This window comes from Echiichthys vipera (genome assembly GCF_963691815.1).
Source record: "Echiichthys vipera genome assembly, chromosome: X".
NCBI lineage: Eukaryota > Metazoa > Chordata > Actinopteri > Perciformes > Trachinidae > Echiichthys > Echiichthys vipera.
The window spans coordinates 43,136,122-43,159,858 of NC_139825.1; the positions used below are offsets into that span (position 1 = coordinate 43,136,122).

Consider the following 23,737-nt stretch of genomic DNA (forward strand, 5'->3'; position numbering starts at 1 on the left):
TAATCCAGCATGTCCTCTGTATGTCCATCACTGTGTGTCAGTTGTAGTCTGTTCCTGTCCTCTTTAAGTGGCTGATCCAAATATCCAGAGTCAGGAAACGTATATAAAAATAGTCCCAGGACCGCCGTCAATGCTCATGCTCAAACATGTGCATCCGTGCTTTACTAAAGCCCAACTCTCTCAACCGTGCCGCGGCTGGGAAGCGTGTACTCACACTGGTCAAAAGAACTAGACTTTCATTTATGCTTGGTCACCGTATGAATGGTAAGTGTGAGTGTACCCTTAAAGAAGTGTCTAAAATGATCTCGTTTATTTCTCGGGGAAGGGTAGATAAAGAGAAAACTGACGTAAAAGAAAATGCAATGAAAGTAAAAAAATACCTGAGATAATGATTTTTACAGATCGTTTTATTTGCAATCAATATGAATTCCAAGTCATTGATGTACAACGGATTTGTGATACGACAGATATCACAGTTATGTAGATACCATACACTGTGTTGCCAAAAGAATGTGGACAGACTTGTACCCAAACATTGCAGCTGTATGTGATTGTTGGCTAATGTGCTAGCCTTCCAGTGACCTCCCCTTGTGCTGAGACAAAAATCCACTTGTAAAGAATGACTAAAAAACACCATGTTACACAACATTAACACACAACCACAAAGTCTCCACCAACAAGTCTATGTCTGTCCGTCTGCAGACACCCCGATGACATCTTCTGTCTGTTAGAAAACCATCCTTCAGTTATTTCCGTCAGTTCATCCGTCAGTCATCGACTTTGTGAGCTCGTCGGCAGAACGTCCAGTGATGTTCCACTGTGTTCTCATTGGCCCGTTCGCTCATGTGGTGAACACGTGTGTTGCGAATTGTGAAACCCTGGAAACAATGAGAAAGGCAAAAGTCATATCAACACCAAGTGGCAGTATTAAGGCGCAAAAACTGCAGTTCCTCAAATGACCACTTGAGGCTGAGTCGATCCCCATAGACCCCCATGTTTAACCCTCTGAGGTCTAAGGCTATTTTCTCGATTTTGCATACTTTTGTAAATTCCCCTTTAAGTGTACTTGCATATAACATAATACCCAAGTGTTGTTTACAGAAATGTTCAGAACAAACTCAGTTATTTATGTAAAGTGAGGCCCAAATTTGTCCTAGAGCGATGACTAAAGATACCTACACTCATGTGGACGAACTGTTTTGGTGTTCGAAATGAGTTTACCAAAGTCTAAGTTTCACAAAAGTAGTGTTATATATGAATAAATTAGTGCGTACAGGTAATATGGATGTCTTAAATGGAATTTTGTCAAACAAAGTTCATGACTTTTGATACACAGACCAATTTATGCATTGTGCACAGAAGCACACTTTGGCATATGTGGTCACAATTAAGCATCGTTTTTGTGAAGTACAAACACTTCCTCATCTTCAGATGGATCTCTATTGTTCTTCTCTGTCGCAGGAATCAACCCTGTGGCACAGAAGCACCATAATCCTTGTTGCGGCCAAATCAGTTGCAGAACAGCGCTTGTGTTTTCCACTGTTGTGATCTGCTGCCAGCGTCAGGATGCAGTGAAAGGATCAGACTAACTTGCTTACGGTAGTGGGTGGGTCTTTAGGGATTATCTGAGTGTCTATTGGTTAGTTACAGAAAATGATGACGGACACCACGGTCCACCAACCACACACTGTCAGTCACAAGTGCTCTTTCCTGTCTTCTAATTGGCCGTGTCAGTGACCTATGAGCTTGCAGTAAAAGGATGCGGAAGAGGAGAGTCTGCCGTCTGCAGCAACATATAGATCACGTTTGTACGCTGTATAATCGCTAAGATATTGATAGAAACAGTTAAAAATCATCCCTAGGATGTGCTGTCGCGGGCATCGACCTCCGAGGGTTACATGTCAAACTTTACAGTAGAAATAAACATATTTACAACCTGGTACAAAAAAACAGTTTGGACTCTACAGCTAATTTCACTATTATGACAACTGTATGGGATGTAATAATTTATTTTTCTATATAACGCACCCATTAAAATCATATTGAGGTAAGTTCTGCATAATTAAAGGCAGCCGTACTCTGGCAGCGCGGTGAATACATTAAAACGAAAGTTATGAATGTAACTACGGTTCTATGAATCCTGGATGACCACCAGAGGCAGTGCTTAACACGGAAGATCTTCTGTCTCGCACATGCGCAGGTCGAGTATTAATATGAACAAAGTCACGTGACCTCGGATGACCCTCTGCTCAGATATAAGTCCTGGTGGCATCCACGAGATCACTTTCTACAGAATCTGACCTGGATCTCTGGCGGTCATCCAGGATTCATAGAACCGAAGTTACATTCGTAACTTTTTGTTCTATTTCTACATCCTCCAAAGAGCTGATCGGACAGCCTCATGCCTACAGTAGCGTCTACATAGGCTCTAGAGCCCGCAACGGGCACAGTAGCTCAGAGTTATCACCCCCCTCACCTAATGGGGGTTCAAATCATGCTAGTCGGATAGGCTGGTTGAGGTGCGAGCATGCGAGTAAAAAGCCGAACGGCCTGTACTCACCGATCCTTCTCAAAGGAAAGCTTGTCGCAGCCTCTGGAGGGCGAACAATACTCAACTCCGATCTAGAGATCACAAGACTACAAGCGACGAGCCGAATGTATAGCTAAAGCTAATGATACCGCAATAAGCGTTAACCTGCAAAGCGAGGAGATGAAAAGGAAGTGATCTCGTGGATGACACCAGAACATATACCCGAGCCGGGGATTATCCAAGGTCACATGTGACTTTGCTGATATTAATACTCGACCTGTGCATATGTGAGACAGAAGATATTCAGTGTTAAGCACTGCCTCTGGCGGTCAGTAAGGATGAAACAGAACGTCTTTTTTAACCACTAATGCTGCTGAAAATAACAGCAAACCTCTGCAGCAGCATAATAAGAGCCCCTGCACAGAAAACAAAGCACCAACAACGTAGTTAGTGAACCCAGAGTTTATTAAAAGAGTTTTTTAAAGACTTACCAACTGGCCCCTGTACCAGCTCCTCTCATAGTAAAGTCCATTCAAGTGGATTACCAAAGTCAATCCCAAAGGAAGGAGCCCAATGGTGCTTTGTTTTCTGTGTAGGGACTCTTCTCATGCTGCTGCAGAGGTTTGCTGTTATTTTGGGCAGCATTAGTGGTTAAAAAAGACGTTTAGATGCCTTCATCGTACTGCCCCGAGCTAATCACGTCCGGCTGTTAGCGTCTCTACTGTATTTCTCCTTTCTCCTTATCTTGATGGTTGTGCCAAAGAAGACCATGGTACAATTTTGCGCCAGAATTACACTTTAAGTCATGATTTTTAAAAGTGCTGTTTGTATGTCATGGTTGACGTTTTTTCACATACAATAAACTTCTGGCCCTTCATGTTTATCAATAAAACACACTATAATGTTAACAACTAAAAATTACGAGATCTGATTTCTTGGTGTCTTTGTTGAAGCACTGCGACAGATCTGAACTAGCAGGAGATTGTTTCTACACATGATGTCAAAGACGAGAGAAAAGCCACATACAGCTTTGGAGATGAAGTCGAGCAGGTGGACACGCAGGCTGACTTCCTGTTGGTGGTCACATGGTCCGAAGGTGAAGGACACCTGGTAGTCTCTGGTGTCCATCATGTGTTTGTTCCACTTTGTGAAACCGCTGGAGATGGACTCCAACATCGAATGGACCTAAAAAAAAAGAAAAAAGAAGAGAGTCATTATAAATATTAACTATGGTTTTGTTTTAATATATCTCGCCATTTTATTTTACTATATTCAAACAACTAGTATTGTTCTTTGGTATCTTGTTATACAGCATCTTTAAATTATTTAAAGGTTGAATATGGAGAATGAGCAGAACACCAAGTATCAAGTAGCAGTAACTTAACTTATGGTGTAACTCAAGGAAGATGTCTCGGACCTCTCATCTTTTCTATTTTTTAGTAATGATTTTCCTTCTGCTGTAAAAAATGCTGGTATGTTGATGTACGCAGATGATTCCATAATGTACTATGCAGCTCATACATTTAAGTAACTCAGTGAAGTTGTATCACAAGAACTAGAATTTGTGTATGAATGGGTTACATTGAACAAACTTGTCTTGAACACATCTAATACCAAGAGCATTATTTTAGGGTCTAGACACAAACTGGCTTCCAAGGCCAAAAATGAATTTATAAGTTGCCAAAGTGCCCACTGAACAAGTGGAGGAGTTGAAATTGCTGGGCATGGTCATTGATAACCATCTTGCATAGTCAGAACATATCGATAGAATCATTCAAAAATAGGGGTTGGCATTAATTTAACGAGACAATGTGCACCATTGAACCATTAAATATCCTGGTACAAATCTGTAGATCATTAATATTACCCCACATAGATTACTGTTGAGTGGTCGGGGCCTCAGCCACGAAAAGAGATCTGACAAAATTACAAGTTGTACCGAAACAGGGTTGCTAGGCTTGTTCTAGGCTGCTCATCCAGAACTAGCATTCTTGTTAGTTGCTAGTTCTAGATGTTTGTTGTTAGTTTTCAGGCATTTTTTAAGCTTTATTACAGGAAATGGGGTGAGAGAGAGAGAAAGGGGGAACATGCAGCAAAGGGCCGCAGGTCGGAGTCGAACCTGCGGCCGCTGCCTCGAGAACCTTCAGCCTCTTTACATGGGGCGACTGCTCAAACCACTGCACCACCAGCCCAGAACTAGCATTCTTAAAAGGGAGTCTAGCCTATCATGGCTTAATGTGGAAAAGAGCCTGACTCAAGCACGGTGACATTTCTTAGCAACACATTAAAAACGCACAGACCGGAGTTCTTGAGAGAGTAAATTATTCTGTGTAATACTGTGCGTAAACATAATAAAGGGAAGGCAGGTATGGGTGATATCGTGCAAGCTCATCCAAGAACTGATTGGCTAAAAAGAACAGTTCTTTATAGAGCGAGTAACATTGAGAATGAATAACTACTTGATATTTGTCATATAAAGTTTATGTAATGAAACTAACGTTGCCACAGTAACATTGGAACACAGAGCAGTTAATGTTTGTTGCCTTGGTTACAAAGACGCTTTCTTATGCCAGTTTGTTTAGATGTTTGTGATGTCATTAAAGTGAATAAAAACAGATCAAGCCGACCCTTGATAATTTTACATGGTGTCAGAAGTAGCTCAACAAACGAACAAGAGATAAATTAAGAAGAAAGACGGCAAGAAGAAAAGAAGTGGCGGAGTTTAACACTGCGGAAAACTTTACGTTTGACAAGCCGAAGAAGTGGCCCGAGTGGAAGCAACAGTTCGAGCGATACAGAATAGCAACAAAACTTCACAAGGACCAGAGAGAAGTACAAGTGAGTGGCCTGATTTACGCCATGGGCATGGAGGCAGGAAACATTTTCACGTTTCATTCACGTTTGCTCAAGAGGAGAACCGCAATGACTTTTTCATCGTTATGGGGAAGTTTAACAAGTACTTTTTCCCGAGGAGGAATATTATCCACGGGCATGTTTTTACCAACGAGTACAGCAGCCGGGGGAGAAGTCAGAATGTTTCATCAGAGCTCTGTATGATCGCTCAGAGCACTGCGTTTGAAGCAACTCGACAGGAAAATATCCATGACCGCATCGTCGTTGGGATAATGGATAAAGACCTCTCCCGCAGGCTGCAGCTGATGGCGGACCTGACGCTGACGCTCACAATACAGACCGTCAGACGACGTCGCAGCACAGGGATTAAAACAAACAAAAAATCTTGAATTTCTTTCCCCCAGGCTAAGTTGTATTGCCTATCTACAATTAGTATTTGTAGGTTTTGGTTCTGACATTGGGAACAGATAGAAGATCGGAGGACCTCAGGGTTCACGAGGGCCGATACGGTAAAAGCAGGTCAGACAGATACGAAGGCCCAAGGCCGTTGAGACACTTAAAAACTAATAAAAGAACCTTAATATCAATCCTGAAGCGTACAGGAAACCAATGCAGCGATTCTAAAACTGTAGTAATGTAAGCCCTCCTTCGTCAGAACACGTGCAGCTGAGTTCTGGAGCAGCTGAAGATGTGAAATGCTCTTTTTTGGGAAACCAGAGAGCAGAGAATTACAGTAATCTAACCGACTAGAGATAAAAGCATGCATTAACACCTCTTTGCTGGCCAGAGAGAGAAACAGGTGAACTCTGGCTATATTCTTAACATGGTAAAAACCCATTTTTGTAGTATTTCTGATGTGTGAAATAAAATCAAGCTCAGAGTCGATAAGAAAGCCTAGTTTTTTTTACGCATGTGAATGTTTAAAAGCATTTAGTTTTGGTAAAAGTTTCTCACTCTTTCCTTCAGGACCAATAATTAAAACCTCTGTTTTGTCCTGGTTGAGCTGTAAGAGGTTCTCTGACATCTATGACTTTATATTTAAAATACAATTTAAAAGGGAATCAATAGGCCCTGTGTCATCAAGAGACACAGAAATGTAGAGCTGTGTATCATCAGCATAGCGGTGAAAATTGATGCCGTGTCTTTTGATGACGTCCCCAAGGGGGAGCATATATAAATTAAAAAGTACTGGACCTAAGATCGACCCTTGGGGCACCCCGCACTTAACTTCATGTGTTCCTAAGGAACATGTGTCCATACTTACAAGAAAGTGACGATCTGTGAGGTAAGAATAAAACCAATTAAGAACAGTTCCAGAGAGGCCCACAATGTGTCTGAGTCTATTTAACAATATGTGGTGGTCTACTGTATCAAAAGCAGCGCTTACTCACACTGCCTGGGCCTCGCGCAAATGCTTCTTGCCTGTCCATACGCCATCACGCCGTAACACGTCACACGCATTGATTGACGTCATCGTGATGCGTCGCTTTGTTTGCAAATCTTTCCGTAGACCTTAGAGTTTTTGTACGTCTTGTCGACTGTTTTTGAATAGTTTCATCGACCAAATCTGTAGTAAACACTCCACCTCCGCATCATACCAACGTGAACCTGATGCCACAATTGTTGTTATTGTTAAATGTCCGCGCACGGTCAGTCTTTTTTTTTATATGTCCGAACAGGCGCACATAAAATGATGTGAGAGCCGCTGTAGGCCTCATGCTCGTACACGTGCGCACGCTCGTGCTCGTACATGTGCAAACGCGCTCTAGAAAAGCCCACCTCTCTCAAATGGGCTGTGGACGACCAACTGGCCGCAGCTAGACGCAGAGCGGTTGCACTCACACTGGTCAAACGAGCTAGGCTCTACCCGAAAAACCTGTTTTGGCCCGGTGCGGAAGGACAGTGCGAGTGCGCCCTTAGATCCAGTAGCACCAGGACCGACAGTTTCTGAGAGTCCATGTTACACCTGAGATCATTAACAATCTTCACGAGGGCTGGCTTGGTACCATGATTCATCCTTAAACCAGATTGACACTGTTCTAAAATTGTGTTGTTGTTTAAAAAAAAATAATTTGATTGGACAAAAACTAGCTTTTCTAAAACTTAACTTAAAAAGGGTAGGTTGGATATGGGTCGGTAGTTGGCGAAATAGTCAGGATCCAAATTGCTCTTCTTCAGAACAGCAGTGGGGAAGACGCCCTTCGGGAGAGAGCAATCCACAAGGTTTAAAAGTTCAAACTCAAAGAACTCATAAAATAGTTTTAAGAGTGATGTGGGAATTGGGTCTAAAAGACAGTTGTTTGGTTAACTCGGGAGAAAACGCTACAGAGTGTTTCTGCATCAACCAGGACAAAATGCTCCATTGTCTCCTCAGATAAAAGTGATGGTTCAGGTCCGTTAAAAGCAACATTGTTTTGTTCTGGAAGAGTTTGTTCTACTGAAGTGGTCTGCAAAGTCCAAGTCAGTCAGCTTTAAGTTTACTTTTGTTAGTTATCTCTTATCTCTCAGAATTTTGCGGTTTTCTCTGCTGGTAATGCAGCAACATAAAAGTCTGCTGTACTGGGCTTTTTTCATCATCATCATTATGTTTTCATTTTTTATTCGAGGGCACAGAGCTCAGGGGCTATAGCACGAATTCCCAGGTCTGACGACGCACCCGTCTACCTCTTTCACCCAAGTGAGCGAGCGGTACCGAGGAGAGTGGAGTTTAGATCGGAGCTGACATTAGCTGACATCGATGCACATGTGCAAATAAATCAGACAATGCACAGGCAGTTTAGTGATGTTCCCTCGCGAACAGTCTTGAGTAGGCTACAGCAACGACACGGACGCAGCGACCCCTCTCTGTCCCGATAGCGAGGTGTTTTCTTTTAATTCTAACTCTTCTTTTGACTTTTCTTCTTCTTGTTTGTCTACGACTGAATAGAAGTACAGTTGGTTGTTTTTACTAGACATTGGCAGGAAGGTTGAACGCAACTTTTCTAAGGATATTCTACCTGACAGACTGAAACACAAGCTGCAGGAACTCAGATTACTTCGCCAGCCGGCTCCCCCCCGCCCCCCGGAGAGGAGACACTGTAAGCGGTGTGAGAAAAAGCAGAACAGAGGCAACCGCGAAGGCATTCAAGCAAGGCTGGTAAAGAGACCATACCAGACAGCTATTCCAACCATCCTCTTGGCGAACGTAAGGTCTCTGGACAATAAAATGGACCATGTACAGCTGCTGAGGTCTGCTCACCGCAAAGTGAGGGAGAACTGTGTTTATGTGTTTACTGAGACATGGCTGACCGACTGCATCCTGGACTCTGCCGTTCAGCTGGAGAGGCTAACATGCCACCGCTTTGACAGAGCCCTTGTTAAAGGAGGAAAGAAGAGAGGTGGTGGGGTCTGCGTGTACATCAGTGATGCTTGGTGCCTGGACGCTGTTGTGGTATGTAAACACTGTTCACCGCTGGCGGACTTTATGATCATAAAGTGCCGTCCTCTATCAGCCGAGAGAGATAACAGCGATTCTGCTTGTTGCTGCCTATACACCCCCCCCCCCCACTACCAACAATGCTGATAAAGTTGAAGCACTCTGTGGACTTTATAACGCCATCAGTGAGCAACAGACCGCCCACCCAGACGGATCCTTCATCATCCCTAACCACGCAGGCCTCAAGATTGTTCTCCCCCAATTCCACCAACATGTGAACTTTCCTACACCTCACACAAAGGTGTTTACAAGAGTTCCCCCCTCCCCCACATTGAGCCCTCTGACCACCTCAGTGTCATGCTAATGCCTGCATACAGACCAAAAGCTAAAAGGTGTCTTTCCATTAGGGTAAAATATGCCCGCTGGGAAAGTTTCAGGGCACTCATTACAAGCCCATGCAAAGATCATTTTCCGCTCTGCTCCGGTCTGCTCTCTACTTCACTGTGTTGTGGTTGCGTCTGTAGGTCTCTCCTACCACACGTCACATCCCGTTGAGAGCTACATGCAATCAGCAACCGGCTGCTCTCAGGGGTTCGAGTGGCTGCTCGGCGAGATAGGCCCGCCTCATTCCGGGTATTCAACCAAAGTGGAAACGCACCTAAAGTCGCACTGACTGAGTGATGTAACCATCATCATGACCAACACAACCAGGCTTAACAAGAAGCCATGGCTGACAGGTGAGGTCCACGGGCTTCTGAGGGCAAGGAACAGCGCCTACAGAGCTGGGGACACCACTGGTCTGAGAACAGCAAGGGCCAACATGTCACGCAGCATCAGGAAAGCCAAATTAAATTACCAAAAAAAAATAACCAGACATTGTGAGTACAGCAGAGACGCACAGAGCTGTGGCATGGCATCCAGACCATCACAGACTACGAACCCTTGCCACAGACCTGTGACAGCAACACCCCTCTGCTGAACGACCTCAACAGCTTCTTTGTCAGGTTTGCCACGTGGTGCAAAAATAACAACCTCTTTCTAAACATCGGAAAGACCAAGGAGGTTGTTATTGACTTCTGGGAGGCCACATCCCCAAACCCCCCCTGACCACCGCATCATTGGCCAAAAAGTCCCAGCATCGCCCCACATCCTCCGGAAACTAAAGAGAGCAAGAGCCGCGAGAGCTTTTTTCTTAATACAATATGATTAATACACAATGTAGTGTTCATTATGATGGTATGTTATAAATATAGTGTTATTCTTTCTACGCCTCAGAATATTTTTCATAGAAATATATGTATTTCTATAACGGCTCACAGGAAACTTTAAGTACAGAGTCCTACTGACAGAAATATGTCGTAGCGACTGAGAACTTTAATCCCTGATGCTGATTCAAGCACCTGTTCTTTCAGCCTGTGCAGGTTCTCATTTGTCCAGGTCGTCGTTATCCCCAAAGCAATTTCAGTCAAAAGCAACTGGACTTGGTTATTTGTCTAGGAAGACGTTTCACCTCTCATCCAAGAGGCTTCATCAGTTCATGTACGCAACTGACCAGGCTGGGACTGGACCAGGACCAGGACCAGGACCAGGACCAGGACCAGGACCAGGACCAGGCTGGGACTGGACCAGGACCAGGACCAGGCTGGGACTGGACCAGGACCAGGACCAGGCTGGGACTAATCCAACTATCTGGTGGGAAGTTGGTTTTGACGTCGTTAGTGCTCCATTGAGTCTTAACGACAGTCGTTGGAGTCACATGGGGCCATTTGTGAACAGTTGTTCTTTGAGGTTAGATTGTTGAATCTCCTGGGAAGGGATGAAAGGGCAGCATTGTAATTTGGAGACAAGTGGTGTCTCAGTCCTCCTCCTCTGTTTAGCGATGTTTTCCTTTTATGACGTCAAAAGGCCTACAGCTGTATCTGCAGATGCCAGAAGTTACTGACTAGGAGCTGTGCTGCTTCAGCTCAACAGAGAAGAGTGGAAGCCAGTAGCCTACTGCTCCAGATGTCTCTCAGAAGCTGAAACACGCTATGCCCAGATAGAGAAATAGTGTATGGCTGGTGTGTGGGCTTGTGAAAAGTTTGATAAGTATCTGTGTGTCCTGGAGGAATTCAGGCTTGAGACTGATTATCTCTACACCTCTGCCTGACCGTCCATGGAAAAGAATAGCTCTTGACCTCTATGAGCACAACAAAAACAACTACCTAGTAATATCATATTATTACTCACGGTTCCTCGAAGTGCTGCGCCTATCATCCATTAAAAGTGCTCAAGTCATTCAGACCTTTGCAAGGTTGGTTGAGAGTGAATCCTACTGGGCTGCTCTCTGGCTTTAACATCGTGCAGCACGCTCTCGGACACCTGTTATTTGCCTGGCTGTTCACACGATGTGTTGATTAAATGAATGTTTGCCATTTCCAAGTGACACCTTTCTACGGTTTCACATTAAACATCAACATGTAAAAACACAACTTCAGTACTTTTCAGCTGGTTAGTTAAACATAGTTAAAGCAAATTAATTAATAAACATTTTAATAGCAAAATTTGTTGGGTTTTTTTTGTGTCATGTGCCCCTAAAAAATATGGACATGTAATTTAACCTCCATTATTGACCTGGAGGTAATGTGAGCAGTTTCAGGTTAACGTTATTATTTAAGATTTAAATTCTTCATCATGCTACACAGTAAATTTTCTGGAAAAAATTTGATCAAACCAAATACATAAATTAAATAAACAGACAGGAATGTTTGTTTTTGGTGAAACCAGAAGTTAAATATCCTACAAATCAGATCCCCTATAAATTAGATCCGTCATCAAATATAGTAAATACTTAATACAACTAAACGGTTGCATTTTATGACCAAAGTGATATTTTGAGCCAGCATAAATGCAAACATAGTCACTTAAACTATGTGAACAAAAGCTGTGTATATTTGCACTAAGCAGAAAATACTTAAAGGAATAAATGTTTCAAATTTAGAAACTTAGAGATTTTTCCAAGCTGCTTTACGCCATGAATGAAAATACAGACAGAAGCAGAAAGGCTGGTCTGAAGGAAAATAAGATTAATAATGCATATTATCACGTTTCTGTATCACAGAATATTCTTCCATGATATAACATCACAACCTGAAGCAGACCTGCTCCCACTGACCTTGGTGGTGATGGTGAGCTGAGTGATGATGACTGCGACGGGGTTGGAGTACTTGGACAGCTTCCTGGTGCTGGAAAGCTCCACCACCTCCTCGTAGGTGTCCGTGGGGTAGGGCAGCAGGGGTTTGGGGTCTCCCAGGCACTGGATCAGGGGCTCGATCTGATAAAAGTCAGCCTCCTTCCTGAGCAGCTCAGTCTCCTTGAAGTCGCACGGCAGCGTCAGCTCCGACGTCCGCAGGAAGTTGAGGATGTAGCTGAAACAGCAGAAAACAGAGCCAGGATCAGTCCAGACTGCTGAGCAGATGATTCTCTAAGACTCTGAGCTGTCAGTTAAAGACAGGACTAAAAGGGGGGGGGGGGGGGGGGGGGTGCTGTATGGCTTTTGGTTCCTGCTGAATACATACACCTTTAAAACAGCTCACAAACATATCTGGTCACAAGTTTTTTTTTAATCAAAAGTTCCTCAAATAGGAGGAAACAGCGCATCTGTAGGGGACTATTTTCAGCGGCAGATTAACCCACATTTGGTGCTCGTAGTGACTATTTAGGGAAGCAGGGCATTGTTTGAGGGACATAGTCAAAAAAGTCAACAGTGTGTGTTTTCTGGTAATGAAGGAACATTTCATCCAGTACAACAGTCTGACTCATTGATGCGTTTTTAATAGTTTTTGGATAACAATGGTATCCTCATATCAGACAGAACTGCCAACTAGTTAAACTCTGTTTCCATCTTCAGTCTGACATTTCCTGTTGCACTCCAGCTGGTTACGATGGGGGAATCACATACACCTATGATCTGAGCTGACTTACTTCTGGCTTAATGCTACGCTAACTTTCCAAAATGTTATCGGACTCAATAGATCCAATTCTGACAGTGAAACAAGTCATTTGTGGAGGTTGCGACGTTAAAAATACTTTATCCACTGATTTACAGCTGCAAGAGCAGTGACCACAGACTCTATGGTAGGGACTATATTATGACGCAGCCTATGACGTGGAGGCGTTTAACTAACTTGGTTGTGATTGGCTAGTGAGTGCTGTCTATGTAAACACACAGCTAACTAACGGTGTTAGTTCTGCCCATGGTGCTGACTCATATGGCTCATATGCGTATTCCACAAACCCCCACCACAGCGACTTCCTAGTTGATCCAATCAGGAAGTGCCAAAAACTGCAGTTCTCTGAGTGTCCACTAGGAATAGTTTGCACAATAGAGCAGTTTCTCATTGACCCCCATGTTAAACAGGCCGTTTACACAGCATCATTAAACCTGTTTAAGGTCTGGTATAAAAAACATTCTCGTCTGAATGTTTAGTTCATATCTCCATGACAACACTGAGGGGGTGATGTTTTTTGTAACAGGCTAGTTTTTATTTTATTGGAGGTTAAAGTTCATGAATAATTAGGGGCGCGGCCTCTTGAGTGACAGCTATCCTCTGACCGTCACTTCTCCTTGGAGGCTAGTGGTCAGGATTAGCATCATTAGCATGCTAACTCCGATATCTCGACCTGGACTGCGGCCATTCGTGTGGTGGTGTTACTATAAGTGTCAAGATGGTTTGCTCTTTGATCAACTGTAGAAACAGATGGTTTAGGAGCACACTGTGTTAACGTTAGCTTTGTTATGCTAACTAAATAGCCACACTTGCACCATGACTTGCAGTACGGCCTGCTATCTGTGACACAGACACTAGATGCTAATCTGGAACAGCTGGAGGATTTGGGCCGTGAGGGTCTGTGTTTTACAGTCTATGGGCATGGTGCTGTGTTGAATATCAGTTTAAATCATAGCTCATAAATGCTGCCTGAACTTCACTCCTGGCGCCGTAGTAATCTCCACTAGAGAAACAGGAACTTAAAAAAAAGGCTCCTGTTCCCTCCCAGTCCCTGAAAAAATCTCAACACTGATTCCCACTCCTGTTTATCTAGTAACGTGTGCTGTTGGCCGCAAACGTCACCCAGTACGGACGTATCTCCCTCCCCCCCAACGTCACATCAATGCCCTTTTTTGGTAAGAGGAAATGTGGAGGAGTCAAAATCTGACAAGATGGCGGCTCCCAGAGGTGAATATGATTGGATTAAGTTGAGAGAACGGGCCCCGGGTCCATTTTTTATACAGTCTATGGTTGTTAACTTCATGTAATGATGCCAGATAAATCAGTAGGACCAAGGCAACAGCAAAGATATATCAGGCAACACAATAACAGTTAGTAGGCTCAATTTATTGCTGGTTTGGGTCGTTTCACATGCCACATTTTGCAGCAAGCTTGTCAAAAGCTGACCTTCATAAAGATAATCCGTACTGACTGATATCCGACACACACACACACACGCACACACACACGCACACGCACACGCACACACACCTTAGACTGTATAAAAAATGGACGTAGCCTCTCTGTTGAGGTCCGTTCTCTCAACTTGATCAAATCGTCCTCACCTACAGGAGTCGCCATCTTGTCAGACTTTGACTCTGCCTCATTTCCTCTGACCAAATAAGGGCATGTATGTGATGTTGGGGGGAGGGAGATACGTCCATCTGGCTGACGTATACCTCAGGGGAGAAGTGAGGGCCAGAGGCAAGCTGTCACTCAAGAGGCAGCGCACCTTAATTATTCATGAACTTTAACCTCCAACAATAAAAACTAGCCTGGTACAGAAAAATCCCCCCCCCCCCCCCCCAGTGTTGTCATGGAGATATGAACATACAGACGAGAATGTTAAATAAATAGGTTTAATCATGCTTATACACACTCAGACTCACCGAAACAGTGGGCCGTCGCGGTCGATGAAGTAGTTTCCGTGTGCGTCTCTGACGGTGGGGAGGTCTCCTCCAAACATGGCTCCCAGCATGGAGTCTGGGTAGCGCTGCAGCGTGGACACAGACGTGCTGTACACACAGCCGCCCACATTCAGAGTCACTAGTTCCCCCATCTGGACAGAGCAGAAACAACAGTCAGAGACAATATGGAGGACCTCTCTGAATAAAGAGTTACCAAGAACCAAGTTCTGCCCTATGGAGTTGAACGTATTTGATGAGAGCAGAAGGGAGTCCTTTTGTCCCACATGTAAATATACTGTTTAGCAAAGATGTAGCTTCCCGGTCTGAAAAGTGAAGCCAAAGTGCCTTAAACCTTCATTATTTCTAATGTCCAGCAGGGGGCAAGTCCACTGGTTGCAAAAAGAAGTCAGATTGTATAGAAGTCAATGAGAAAATGTCCTTACTTCTCACTTGATTTATCTCAATCGCTAGTTTCCAGTTTTCTTCAATACAGTACGTAGTTCAATAAGTAAATTATGGTCCCATTTAGAGAAAAATAGACGTTAAAGCAGGGGAAGCTTTAGGGCGTGGCTACCTTGTGATTGACAGCTCAGTTGTTAGTGTGGACTTTGACCCTCGCAGAGTATTTTTACTTCATCAAAGCTATTTATAACATTGTGGTCGCCTTAAAAATGCCTTGTTCAGCATCTGGTTACACCTTGCTAACAAAGAAGCTAGCTAGCGTGGCACTGCAGCAAACGGTGCCAGCGACTGGAGTTATCCGTCTCTGTGATCTGTTATTGATATTTTTCGCTTAGCTTCACCGAAGAAGATTGTGATTGGTTTAAAGAAATAAAAAAACAAGCCAAGGAGTTTATACCAGAACAATTAGCTGGTGTAGCCAAACCACACTCAGCGTTCTGTGGAGATAGGTCTGCTTATGTGAGACAACAGCAAACTGAACAATCAAATATTGATATAATGCATTGTTATTTTCCATGCCAATTTCATTATAAAATTGTAGAAAAACTGCTGTTATATTCATTAAGTCACAGCAGCTCTGAGTTAAAGAGCACTGGTATCACATATTTACCTAGAAAAGTTAAAGTGGTAGCTCTGACGGATGTGGTCTTAATTGAATCTACCTCACACACAACTATACGCATGTACACGCACACAAAGCCAGAAAGCAGGACAGTTCAGACACAAAAATGTCTGCAGCAAAGGAGAAAACACAGCTGTGCACACGCACACACACACACACACACACACACACACACACACACACACACACACACACACCATGTGGCCCAGGTCTCCATTCTCCATCTGCAGCGTTGGGCTGCTGGCTGACAGTTTTGTTTCTCTGCAGGTCAGGCTGATGAGAGGATCATCTCTGTTTCCACCGACACCTGCAATAAGAAGACAAACAGCTTGTGAGAAGGTTGCCATGGAGATAAGCATTCAGCTGATGATGCTGCGCTGCCACCGTCCAGACAGCATCTGGCTGATTAGTCTAGTGTCCCTGATGTGTCTAGAAACCGCCACTGAGAAACAGGAGGAGGAGCTGTGGACCTCGTTTCTTAAATCTCAGAAGCAAACACTTTTTAAAACAGACGAATGAACCGTCTGCAATTAAATCGCACACATAGAAATAGAATAAGGGTAGAATGGACATTCAAACCCATTAAAATCAACACAGCAGGACCGAAAATAAGGCTGCACGATATGGGGAAAACGCGATGAACGTTGAATACCACGATAACGATATTACTTGCGATAAAAACAGATATTAAAGTGTAATCACTTCTGCCTTTCTGCTGGTTTCAGTTTCAGTCACATTGCTAGTTGAATAAATAGTGGTTAGCACTGTCGCCTCACAGCGACAGCCGGTTCAAATGCCGGCTGGGCCCTTTCTGTGTGGAGTTTGCATGTTCTCCCCGTGTCTGCGTGGGTTTTCTCCGGGTTCTCCGGTTTCCTCCCACAGTCCAAAGACGTGCAGGCGTTCGGTTCATTGATGACTCTAAATCACCCGTAGGTGTGAATGGTTGTCTGTCTCTGTTTGTCTCTATGTGTCCTGTGATAGACTGGCGTCCTGTCCAGGGTGGACCCCGCCTCACGCCCGATGTCAGCTTGGATCGGCTCCAGCCCCCCGCGACCCCGACAGGGACAAGCGGTTGAAGATGAATGAATGAATAATTTATTGAACAGTGAAATGAACACAAAAAGCACAATAAAACAAAAGGGAATAGTGACATTTTATAAAGCAGTTTTCTGCTGATACGGTCTTTCAACAAACATCTTTCGCAATGTGTTTATCGAGCAAGTTGATATTGGGATGGCGATTTGTCGGCCATTTTCATGTGTACCGTTGCAATCGCAAAGGACTCTGACCAATGTAGCGGGCTAACTCATTTTATTTTCATGGTAAATGCACAGTGCTGAGCAGTATTGTCTTTAACGGTCGGATGGAACAGCTCAATGTCAGATTTCTATGATCGTACGACACAAATCAGACAAACCAGCTGCGGTTGAAAGGCCATACATAAAAGTTTCAACTTTAATATTTGGAGCCTTCACGTGCTATCGAAAATAAAAGCCGACGTGAAAATTCTACATGAGCACCCCTCACGTGGTAATTTCCACTGGAGGGTTCATAGAATATTTTGATACACGAGTTGCTGATATGAGACGGATAAAAAAATAACCTTTGACCTTTTCAACATGGCGGAGAACAACACAAGAGTCGTGAATGGGGAACAATGCAGAGATGCACGATCCGATCCGATACGATACCTGGGCTGAGCGTATCGGCCTATACCCGTTACCGCTCCGATCCTACTGTTGAATGAATGAAGCGTAAACCTGTCCATGTGAGTGAAGGCATCAGGGTTGACATAAACATTTAGCCTTGTTAAAATAAAGGTTACAAATGAACACAGCTGTAAATGTACTTAATATTATTTATTAACAAATAACTAAGTGAACATTAGCAGCTAAAATAAATAACACTTCCATGTAAAGTGCACTGCAAACAGATATTTTAAATGTAATATAAAACCCTAACCGGTGTTGCAAACATAGAACTAAAGAGACTAGATTAGCTCTGACAAATGTGGCCTCAAGTGACTTCACTCGAGTCCCAAATACCCGGTAACAGACAGTTCCCCTTTAAATAACCCTCAACATAATAAACTTAGTGGTCACTTTAAGTCTTTGTTTTTATCCTGTGTGGCCCTGTTGCACTTTGTGTGTTTGTTTGTTGGATTGATGATTGTTTACAATTTGCACGCCTTATGCACGTCAAATGTAACACCTTTATAGACGCCCGTCTATAAATGATGTCAGGAAAAAGCCATCGGCAAACGCAGTAGCCCGCATCGGCGGATACGATACACCTAAAAAACGCAAACATCGGCTGGCTGGTGTAGCGGTATATTACTTATATCTGGAATGGTTTTTCGTTTTGATAAATTTGGGGCGGCAGTAGCTCAGTCCATAGGTGACTTGGCTGGGAACCGTAGGGTCACTGGTTCAAGTCCCAGTGTAGACCATGTATGGAGCGTGGGCTGGTGGCTGGAGAGGTGCCAGTTCATCTCCTGGGCACTGTCGAGGTGCTGTTGAGCAAGGCACCGAAACCCCCAACTGCTCGGGGCGCCTATCACTGGCAGCCCCCTCGCTCTAACATCTCTCCTTAATTGCATGTATATAGGTCCTGTGTATGCATGTGTGTATTTCGGGCCTGTGTTTGTAACATGATTAATAATAAGAGTGAAAAAATTCAATTTTCCCGTTGCGGGATAAATAAAGTAATTCTTCTTCTTCTAAATTAAAATTATGACTGGTAACAATACACTGTACTGCTCCTTCATACTTCTTTACATGACCTACTGTGTGGAGATATGGGGGAACACATCCAAAACAAACCAATCTTCATCCTGAAAAAAAACCGCTGTACGGATTATACATTAAAAAAAAAAAATGGAGAGACTCGTCCTGGAGCAGCTTGGGCCTACGGTTCGGCCCATCTCTGATCCACTACAGTTCGCCTCCCAGCCCCGCCTGGGAGTTGAGGACTGCATCACCAACCTGCTGAACAGAGTCTACAGTCATCTGGAAAAGCCTGCGAACACTGGGAGAGTCATGTTCTTTGACTTCTCCTGTACATTCAACACCATCTGTCCGGCTCTGCTGGGTGAGAAGATGGCTGCGATGCAGGTGGAGGCCCCCATCGTGTCCTGGATTGTGGATTACCTGATGGGCAGACCACAGTATGTACGCCTACAGAACTGTGTGTCTGACAGGGTGGTAAGGCAACACTGGGGCCCCACAGGGGACTGTCCTCTCTCGCTTTCTGTTCACCCTCTTCACCTCAGACTTCAACTATTGAGTCCTGACACCTTGAGAGGTTTTCTGATGACTCAGCAATAGTTGGCTGCATTGGAAAGGGGGATGAAAGTGAATACAGGACTGTTGTTTGTCACTTGGAGTGAGCTGAATCATCTGCAGCTCAACGTGACTAAAACAAAGGAGCTCGTAGTGGATCTGAGGAGGGTGAAAACACCTGCGACCCCTGTCTCCATCCAGGGGGTCCCTGTGGACTCTTTAGAGGAGTATAAGTACCTGGGGGTGAACTTCAATAATAAGTTGAACTGGACTAGAAATGCAGAGGCTGTCCACAAAAAGGGCCAAAGTCGACTCTTCTTCCTGAGGAGGCTGAGGTCCTTAAACATCTGCCGGACGATGCTGAGGAGGTTTTATGAGTCTGTTGTGGCCAGTTCGATCTCCTTCACTGTCACATGCAGGGGCAGTGGGCTGAAGGTCGCAGACACCAACAGACTGAACAAACGGATCATGGGGGCCGCTGATGTGGTAGGGGAGGAGCTGCACACCCTGAGGACCGTGGCAGAGAGGAGGATGCTGTCCAGGCTCTGGTCTATCCTGGACAATGTCTCCCACCCTCTACGACACACTGGCCCAGCAGAGGAGCACCTTCAGCAGGAGACTCCTCGCACCCAGATGCACCACAGGAAATGTTTCCTGCCTGTCGTCATTAAACAACACAACACATCCCTTGGAGAGTCTGTCACCTCCTCTCTGTAATACGGACTCAATCATAAACAATCTGTTCTTTGCACATTAGTCTGGTATTTTTGATCTTCTATATCTTTCTTAAAAAATGTTTCTCTTATATGTTTTTGTCTGTTTGTATATCTGAAGTTTTGTAGCAAAAACAATTTTCCTCTGGGATTAATAAAGTTTTTCTGATTCTGAATATTTATCCTGCAAAAAAAGCTTTACTTTTCTTTTAACTTTATCTACTTATGTTACATATTATTCGCTGTCTTGTTGTTGTTTTTTTATTGTGACCGTGTGGCGTGGGTTGTTGGGAGGGATAGCGGGATTCATGTTGGGGTTTTTCTGTATTTTTGTTTGTCTATACAACTGTTATACTCTTTCTTGTGTACTTGTCTGCATAATTCAATAAAACAAATATGAAAAGAAGAGCTATACCGATTATACATAAAACAACCTACCAAAAACCAACAAATCCATTATTTATTGAACTAAAAACACTTAAATTTCTTGATCTGATTGACTATAAAACTATACAAAAAATGTTCAAAGCGAATAATCCGCAATTGCCTCATGGCATCCAGGAGTTGTTTCATCGTAGAAAATCAAATACAAGTTAAGAGGAACCTGTCTATTCAGAAAAACAACAATAAGCACCAATGCTAAACTACACAACAAAGGCTGTTCGTCTGTGTAACAACTGTGATGATGAGATGAAAGAACGCACAACTATATCAAAACTAAAACAACTCTTTAAAGACAAAACATGCAACATTCTTATGATTCTTACGAATTTCTGTTTGTTTTGTTGTTTTGCTTTTTCTTCTTCTCTTTGTTATTGTTTTGATGTGATTTGTCCAACTGATTCAAACTGAATATTTACCTTGTTTATGATTAATAATTATAAAAACTAAGAGGGCGCAGGACCAGAAAAGTTTCCTCCCATGACTTTGAACATATGTTTGTTTGAACTATATTTTTTGAGTCATGTATTTATCGTTTATTTATGTGTTTTCTCAGGAGGGGGGCTGGGGCTAGGGAGGTGTTCCAGGCACGTCCAGCTGGGAGGAGGCCTCGGGGAAGACCCAGGACCAGTTGGAGAGATTATGGGCGCACTCACACTGTCCTTCTGGCCGGGGCCAAAACCGGTTTTTCAGCTAAAGTCTAGTACCTTTAAGCCATGTGAGTGCACCCGTTCCGCGCACAACTGAGGCCAGCGGACCGTCCACGGCCCGCTTGAAAGAGGTGGGCTTTGGCGGAGCCGTTTGCACATGTACGAGCACGAGCGTGCGCACGTGTACGAGCACGAGCACGAGCACGAGCACGAGCCCTACGGCAGTATCGTTATGTCCACCTGTTCGGACATGTAAATAGAAGGACGGACCATGCGCGGACATTTAACAACAACAGCAATGGCGGTGAAAGGTTCACGTTGGTGTGATGCGGAGGTGGAGTGTTTACTGCAGATTTGGTCGGATGAAACCGCACAAAAACTCTGAGGTCTGTGGAAAGATTTGTAAACAAAGCCACACACGCGATCAATGCGTGTGATGTGTTACGCCGTGATGGCGTATGGACAGCAAGAAGCATTGGCCGGCCCTGGCAGTGTGAGTACAAACGGGGCTAGGGCGCGGGGGGAGAGGGAGGGGGGACAAGGACCCTAAAGCCCGGGTCGCGGTACGGAAGGACAGTGTGAGTACGCCCTATATCTCCACACTGGCCTGGGAACGCCTCGGGATCCCCCAGTTAGAGCTGGTTAATGTGGCCCGGGAAAGGGAGGTTTGGGGTCCCCTGCTAAAGCTGCTGCCCCCGCGACCCGACCCCGGATAAGCGGATGAAGATGAGATGAGATGTATTTATCGTCATGTATTTACCACTTAAGAGTCTGAGGATCTCATTTGCTTGTTTTCCCTTTTTACTGCCCTTTCGCTTTATATAGTTTGTATTGTTTTAACATGTTCAATAAAGATTAATAAAAACAATTGGATTGTAGATATCTGATATCTTTTCCTAGTAATAACAACATTACAGATATCTAGAATGTTCATTATAGATATCTAAAATGTTATTGTGAATATCTTGAATTGAAAGCCCAACGCACATGAATGGCGGAAGTGATGTCATTATGGATATGTGAAATGTTCCCGTCCCTTTTTGTAAATGGAATAAATATTAAAAGTCATAAATGTACTAATAAACATATAAAGTAACTGAGCCTGTGAATGTTCTCATTCGTCCAGGTCGTCGTTAACCTCAAAGCAATTTCAGTCAAAAACAACTGGACTTGGTTATTTGTCTGGGAAGACGTTTCACCTCTCATCCAAGAGGCTTCATCAGTTCATGTACGCATCTGACCAGGCTGGGACTGGACCAGGACCAGGACCAGGACCAGGCTGGGACTGGACCAGTGAAACGTCTTCCTAGACAAACAACCAGTCCAGTTGTTTTTGACTGAAATTGCTTTGAGGACATAAAGTAACTACGTCTGCAGCAAAAGGAAAATTTGGAATTCTTATTTTTCTAATATTCAGTGGGATAAACATGGCTCCTACCGTATAAATGTGTTATCCCCAATGAATTAAAAAGGTTACACTATAAAATTTTGCAGAATATTTACCAAACTAATACAATTGTTTCAAGGTTTATAGACATGGACAACTATTGTGAAGATTAAACTATTATGCTAACTATTATATGTATTCTGGGAGTGTCAGTGTAACTTTGGAGTTATGTAAAAAAGTTGAGAGCTTTTTTAGCATTCAGTACAAACACTTAATTAAATTAGAAACAAAAGACGTCATTAACTGCTATGAAAACAAATACAAAACAATACAGTGGATTCAAGGGAAGCATCTGAATTCTCCAAGTCTCGGCCAAACTTTAATCCCTACAAAATGTAATTTCGTAACTATTTCGAGTCCAAATTATTAATAAGAAATGTAAATTATACCACGTATAAATTGCATGATTTTTTCTAAAGAATTGTAACAATATAGCCCACGTCTTAATTTAAGTTCTTTGTATGTATCTATTTTCACCTTATTTATTGTTTATCTCTATGCCTTTGTATCTTATTAAGTATCTCAGTACACTTACCTATGTCATGCCATTATAATTTAAAGTGTATTGTTTATTTAAAGGAGAACTGACTGTCTTTAATTACATTCATATCTTTCAAGTACAATGCCATACTGTTCTGTTTGTACTATGTTTGTTAAAATTTGCAAATAAAAGTTTAAAAAACAGGAAGAATTTAATTACAGATATCTGCAATAACACATCCAATCTATCTATTGTTTAAACCGCTGGTCATAGGTCTGAGCTGTAATTGGCTGCTGCACTGGACTGCGTCACACTGGTGCGTCTCTGCCGTTAATTGCCGTTAGCTCGCTCGCTAGTTAGCATGATGGTTAACTACTGCCTCACTACGTTGCGTCTCTGCCGTTAATTGCCGTTAGCTCGCTCGCTAGTTAGCATGATGCTCAGGTACTGCCTCACTACGTTGCGTCTCTGCCGTTAGCTCGCTCGCTAGTTAGCATGATGCTCAGGTACTGCCTCACTACGTTGCGTCTCTGCCGTTAATTGCCGTTAGCTCGCTCGCTAGTTAGCATGATGCTCAGGTACTGCCTCACTACCGTTAATTGCCGTTAGCTCAGTCGATAGTAATCATGATGCTCAGGTACTGCGTCACTCTGGTGCGTCTCTGCCGTTAATTGCCGTTAGATGGCTCGCTAGTTAGCATGATGCTCAGGTAGAGAAGACGTTAAATCGTCACTTTAACACAAATTAAAAACACATTTTAAAGAAGGAAAAAAAAGCCCGGTCTTACCTTAAACCATGCCCGTCACTTCTTTAACACGACACAGGTGGAGGTAAAAGCTCCTAACCAGCGAAAACATCCATTTACATCCATCACTTGCTGCTCTGTCAGTTACACACCGAGGCTGAC

General features: G+C 43.5%; 1 protein-coding gene across 1 annotated transcript; it reads right to left on the reverse strand.

Annotated features, from left to right (window-relative positions):
* Positions 1-405: 405 nt before the first annotated feature.
* kctd6a (potassium channel tetramerization domain containing 6a) lies at positions 406-23,737 on the reverse strand. Its single transcript, XM_083939943.1, has 6 exons — positions 23,618-23,737; positions 16,015-16,124; positions 14,716-14,885; positions 11,953-12,205; positions 3,557-3,715; positions 406-878 (listed from the first exon to the last, which is right to left on the reverse strand). The coding sequence occupies exons 2-6, from the start codon at positions 16,039-16,041 to the stop codon at positions 768-770; spliced, it is 720 nt and encodes a 239-aa protein (XP_083796069.1). The 5' UTR covers positions 16,042-16,124; positions 23,618-23,737; the 3' UTR covers positions 406-767.